At 54.3% G+C, this 5775-nt stretch overlaps 1 protein-coding gene across 2 annotated transcripts; it reads left to right on the top strand.

Annotated features, from left to right (window-relative positions):
• Nucleotides 1-860: 860 nt before the first annotated feature.
• On the top strand, nucleotides 861-5502 carry TOR2A (torsin family 2 member A). 2 transcript variants are annotated; one of them, XM_068211403.1, is made up of 5 exons: nucleotides 861-1038; nucleotides 1386-1651; nucleotides 2741-2916; nucleotides 3251-3378; nucleotides 3935-5502. In XM_068211403.1, exons 1-5 carry the CDS (start codon nucleotides 885-887, stop codon nucleotides 4177-4179), a joined length of 969 nt encoding a protein of 322 aa, XP_068067504.1. In that variant the 5' UTR covers nucleotides 861-884; the 3' UTR covers nucleotides 4180-5502. The 2 variants fall into 2 exon arrangements, with proteins under 2 accessions (XP_068067504.1, XP_068067506.1); XM_068211405.1 differs by having other exon boundaries at nucleotides 885-1012.
• Nucleotides 5503-5775: the final 273 nt, after the last annotated feature.

Genomic DNA, 5775 nt, shown 5'->3' with positions numbered 1-5775 from the left:
CCCCCTGTCCTGTGGGTGTCCTTTAAAGGAGCCCCCCCTGGGGGAGCAGAGCATGGGAAGAGCTGATGGGGGAATCACCATGCTGAACCTGGCTCCAGACCCCATGGTGGCCCAGTGACAGCCCTTCTGAGGAGGGCTGTGTGGTGTCACAGAATCACAGAATGGTTCGGGTTGGAAGGGACCACAGTGGGTCATCTGGTCCCACCTCGCTGTGGACTCCACACCCTCTCTGGACAATCTGTTCCAGTGCATGGTCACTCACAGTAAACAAGTTTTTACTTGTGTTCAGGTGGAACTTCCTGGGCATCAGTTTCTACCCATTGCCTCTTGTCCTCCGCAGCACCATTGAGCAGTCTGGTCCATCTTCTCGGCACCCCCCTTAGGTACACACACACACACACACACACATATATATATATATATATAAAAGCAGAGATGCAGGATCACCTCCCTGACCAGCTGACAATACTCTTCCTAATCCACTCCAGGATCCCACTGGCCTTGTTGGCCCTCAGGGCACACTGCTGGCTCACAGACATCTTGTTGTCCACCAGGACCCCCAGTCCTTTTCAGAGGCAGAGCTGCTTTCCGTGTCAGCCCCCAACCAGTACCGGTGTTGGGGGCTGTTCCTCCCCAGGTGCAGGACCCTGCATTTGACCTTGCTGAATTTCAGAAGGTTGTTCTCTGCGAGAGGGTCGCGGGTCCCGAGGGCACGGGGGGCACAGGGGGGCACAGGGACCCTGCCCAGGTGGGAGGCGGGGCGATAAGGACCAGGCCCCACCCCCTTGGGGCATGGCCACGCCTCTTCCCCATAGTCTCGTGGTTCTGGCCCCGCCCCCGCGCGGGGCGCGCTGGGAGTTGTAGTGCGGCGGTGCGGAGCCGCCATGGCCCCCGGAGCGGCCCCAGCCCCGGCACCGGCCCGGGTGCTGCTGGTGCTGCTGGCGGCCGCCGCCCGCCCCGCCGCCGCCTGGGACCTGTGGGCGCTGCGCTGCGGCTTTTCGGCGGACTGCGAGTGCGGCTTCGGGCCCGACTTGCGCGGTCAGCGGGAGCGGCCGGCCAGGAAGGGGGTCTGGGGACAGGGGAACCCTCGGGGGCGGGGGGCGCGCAGCCGCCGAGGCCGGGGGCCAGCAGGCGAGGCGAGCCCGGCGGCCAGCAGGCGAGGCGAGCCCGGGGGCCAGCAGGCGAGGCGAGCCCGGGGCCCAGCAGGCGAGGCGAGCCCGGGGACCAGCGCGTCTCCAGGAGAGCCTTGCCGGGGACGTCCCTTGGAGCGGGGTCTCTCGGCCGTGCGGCAGCCGGGGATGACAGGGCCCAGCGGGGCGGCCCCCAGGGACGGGACGAGCGGTGGCAACCCGCGTTCTCCAAGTCCTGGTTTCACTTCATTTCAGGTCTGGAGTTTGACTTGGCCACGAATCTGGTGGGGCAGCCCCTGGTGAGGCAGCAGGTGATGAAGGGGGTGAGGGAGTTCCTGGAGAACCCGAATCCAGTGAAACCCCTCGTGATGTCCTTCCACGGCTCGACAGGAACAGGCAAAACCTACGTGAGCTCCATGCTCATCCGCTACCTCTTCCAGAGGGGGCTCCAGAGCCCCTATGTTCACCACTTCTCCCCCATAGTGCATTTCCCCCACGCTGAGCAGATAGAGCAGTACAAGGTAAGGGACACTGCTCAGCAATGCCACTTCACTGGGGGGTTTTGGCTCTGTCTGGGTTGATCCTCAGTACATATGCATTCATGCTGTTTCCCGAAGTGCAGTAGGAATAAAAGCTCTTTGTTTTACCCTCTCAGACAAACACAGCTGAGTGAGTGGCTCCATACACTGGCTGAAGGATGCACTAGTAACTGCAATATACTCAGTTATTACTTTCCTCTTCTCCACGGCAGTCTTTGCCCTGATTGTGTTCTCATTCTTAAATATTTACACAGCTCTTTGAACGTACAAACAAAAGTGCTTGGCTTAGATGAAAGGCACTAAAATTTTCCCATTGCTTTCCAAACAGCCTGGTGGCTGTAAAAACCTGCATATCACTAGACTTGTAATCCCCTCCTCACAGAACACACAGCTCCCTAACAGCAGCTTCAGCCTCTCCATGGTGCCATTCCGTCTCTTAGAGCCGAGCAAAGAGAAAAATCAAAATGCCAGATTTTCAGCAGAGTGGGAATTCAGCACATCTGCACCTTTAATTTCTGGGTGTTTGGAGGAGTTATTTGTTGTATTGTGTCCTCAGAGGAAGTGCTTTTGGAAAAGTAAATCCCTTCCTGTCTGAAGTGCTTCACTTAGGAGTTTCACATGCCCCCGGGCAATGCGAGTGGTTTTGTGTGGGCTGGGAAGTACTTTCAGCCATGATAAAGAGCTGTTCTGGGTCAGTGCAGGCACAAGTTTCTACATCAGAACAGGAGCTGGCAAGAAGCTGGGAACTGTGTAGATACAACCGGGAATGAGAAGAACGTGGGGAGCTGTAGGAGTTTAAATCTCCAGCTTTAGTGTGCTGTCTCCTCCTTTAAATCTGTATAAAAAGACCTAGAATGGGCTAAAAAAGCTGGTAAATAGCCACTCTTTGAAACCCAGAATAAAGGGGCCTCTCCAGCACTGGGTCTTTCAGCTCCAAGTGCGTGGTGTTGTGCAGGAACTCTGCTCTCAGCACCTTTGCTGTGCTTGAGCTCCTTCCTTAGCCTTTACTCTGGGGTTCTTGAGCCTTCCTTGCCATCTCCCTGCTTTACACTTGGTGGGTGTTTTTCCTAGGAAAGCCTGAAGCGCTGGATCCAAGGGAACTTGACAAACTGTGGACGGTCAGCGTTTCTCTTTGATGAGATGGACAAGATGCACCCAGGCCTGATTGATGTGATCATCCCGTTCCTGGGACCCTCATGGGTTGTGTATGGGACCAACTACCGCAAAGCCATCTTCATCTTCATCAGGTGAGAGAGGCCTCTCCATGGGGCCTTCCAGCTCACTGCTGCTCGTTTGGGCAGAGGTCGCACCTTCTTCAGGGCACACACTTGTTTTGCCTTTTCTTCTCCAAGCCTTGAGCCTCTACAAATGCCAAGAGATGCTATCTCACTCTGAACAGACAGATCTGGAGAGTGTGAAAAAGCCTCCTCTGCATGTTATTTGGCTGCCTCTACAGGAGTTATTTTGGGCCAGGCAGCTGGGAGCTGCTGGCTTGCACTCTGCAGGCTGGTGGGTGTCAGGTGCCACCTGAGACACCATTTTCCTGGCTACACAGTGGATAAGCCTCTCATTCTTGTGCAGCAATGCAGGAGGGGAGCAGATCAACAACGTGACATTGGCTCTGTGGCATGCCCGCAAGGACCGGGAGGAGATCAGCTTGCAGGACCTGGAGCCAGCCATCTCCAAGGCCGTGTTTGAAAACCCTGAGAGTGAGTCCATGGAGCTGAGCTCCTCCTGTAGCCCCACAGCCCAGCACAGGCTGCCAGGACTGTTCTAGGAAGCCACCCACACCACCTGCCACCTCCCAGGCAACCAGAAAGGGACAAAGGGGTTTTGAGGGATTGGAACTGCAATCCCCTTGAGGTTTCCTTCCTTCTGAGCCAGCAGACCTGTTGCCATATTTAGCAACGTTCTTGGGAGACAAGGTGTATTTGCAGCTGGGGGCTGGCAGGCAGCACAGCACACTTGCCAGAACAGCACAGAGCTATATCGATCCCCACTGCCTGCCTGCATCTCCTTGCTTGCCCTTAGCACAGGGAGCAGAGCTTAAATTCTGACTAGACAAGCTAAATCCCCCCATTCCTGGAGAACAAGTCTGTTTGTGGGGGGGAGGTGACAACTGATGGGTTGAGCTCTCTCCTTGTACAAAACCAGCAAGCTCTCTCTTCAGCAGAGTATTTTGGCTTCACACAAAACAGCTCTTTGAATTGCAGGGACTGCAGAGACTCTCTGAAGGTAAAACCTTCTCTTCCTTTCCTTGTGCAGGTGGCTTCTGGAAATCTGGGATCATTAATGAACATCTCATTGATTTAGTTGTGCCTTTCCTCCCACTGAAGCACCACCACGTAAAGCAGTGCGTCATCAGCGAGCTTATCCAGCAAGGCCTCGAGGTACGCCCGAGTGTCGTCCAGGAGGTGGCTGACAGCATCCCCTACTTCCCAGAAGAGGAGAAATTATTCTCATCAACAGGCTGCAAAACAGTGGCCTCTCGCATCAGTTTTTTCTTCTAGTCACTGCCAAGGGCCCCTTCAGATCCATATAGAGCTAGAAGGCACCCAGGGCTGGTGGGATGTGCAGTGGGCATGGTGTGTCACTCTCCATAGCACAAGTGCTCTCCTACTGAACTCTCTCCAGCTCCAAGGAGTCCACTGCAGGATACAGCTGCAGGATCAGGTGCAAATTATGTAATTTAAAGCACTTTACTGATGCACTCTTGGCCAGGTAAAGGTGGATCCACCACCTGAGACGTGTGTGATGACATGGGGAAGATGCTGAGAGGGTCTGCAGTGTCAGGGAGGTTCTCACCCTGTCAGCAGCACCCACCCACAGCCCTCTCCATTTCTGGCAGCTGTTGATACCCAATACGTTAAGATTCTGAGCCCACAGAAGAATACTTCTTCCTTACAGTTTTTTTAAAACCTTTTTAATCATAGCTGTGCCTCAGCTCCTTGGCACAACTGAGTACTGGTGCTGACTCCTGTGAACACCTCAACATGGCAACCAAGTTTTCTTTTCAAGGAAGTTTTAGAGCCACCCACATTCCAGTTTCCTTTCACTGTGAATAGGTGCTTGGTAGCTTCACCGCCAAGTGAGGGGGCTAATGTGGGAGAGGGCAACACCTGATCTGCCATGAGCCAGGCTCCCCTACCACCCCTTCATCCATCTTTCCCCTAAGGGCCAAAGGATTTCCCTGTAGCAAACCAGGAAAACAACAACAAAAGACTTCTTGCTTGCTTTACCAGCCGTGAAGAATCTCATCCTACCTCCAGGGGAGCCCACAGTGCTGCTAACGGTTTTGAAAATTCCTTTTATTCAGTGATGGTTTCTACAGCAGAGTTGGTGCTATGAGCTGTGGAGCTTCTTTGTACATCCTTGTGCTGGTCAGGCCTTGCAGGCTTTGGCTGGGCCAGCACCCATTCAGCTTCTGGGGAGTGTCACAATGGGTGACCTGGGGACAAGTTAGAGAAGATTAGTGCTCCAGACTGCCAAGCATGGGATGCACAGCCTGGCTTTTGCCCCAGTTTTAATATCCTCTGTGCTGTTATGGAATAAGAGGTCAGGGGAACCAGAGTCATTCACTCACTGGGAACAACCTGCTCAAGGGATGGGTGTAGGGACACTTTGCAAAGCTTCCAAAGCTCTGCTTGTTCCCTGTATGGAAATGAGCTGCCAGTGCTTGGGACCATTCCAGCTCCAGGCCCTGAGCTTTGGGGAATTCAGACACCACCCAAAGTCTGCCCAAGAGCTGGCCCAAAGACAGAGGCAAAAATTCTGCCTCTTGCAAAAATATGAATTTCTAATTTTAAAATAAATCTTTTGAGAATTAAACAATTGAGGTTTTTTACACGGATTCCTGACTACAGGTAGTGTGGAAGGATTTGGAAGATGACCAGTTTCCAGCACAGTGATGTGCTGCTGGGCTGGGGAATTATCACAGTGCCCTGGAAGAAAGCTGTGCCCTGCTGGCAGGGTGAGGGCCCAGGGCTGAAGGATGGCTTGGGGGAAGGTGAGGAGTGATGCGTTCCCCCATCCAGCCGTATCCCAAGGGCCGGCACCTGAGTGAGACCGAACGGGCACAAAGACACAAAACACGGGGCCCGTCCTGG

This window comes from Anomalospiza imberbis, chromosome 21 (assembly GCF_031753505.1).
Source record: "Anomalospiza imberbis isolate Cuckoo-Finch-1a 21T00152 chromosome 21, ASM3175350v1, whole genome shotgun sequence".
In the NCBI taxonomy this organism is placed as follows: domain Eukaryota; kingdom Metazoa; phylum Chordata; class Aves; order Passeriformes; family Viduidae; genus Anomalospiza; species Anomalospiza imberbis.
This window is presented reverse-complemented; position numbering and strand designations above follow the sequence as displayed.

Excerpts from the sequence above, each read along its gene's own strand:
- TOR2A (XM_068211403.1), top strand. The coding sequence starts at position 885 with ATGGCCCCCGGAGCGGCCCCAGCCCCGGCACCGGCCCGGGTGCTGCTG. Across the intron at positions 1,039-1,385 it reads CTTCGGGCCCGACTTGCGCG|GTCTGGAGTTTGACTTGGCC; the intron begins GTCAGCGGGAGC and ends ACTTCATTTCAG. Across the intron at positions 2,917-3,250 it reads GCCATCTTCATCTTCATCAG|CAATGCAGGAGGGGAGCAGA; the intron begins GTGAGAGAGGCC and ends ATTCTTGTGCAG.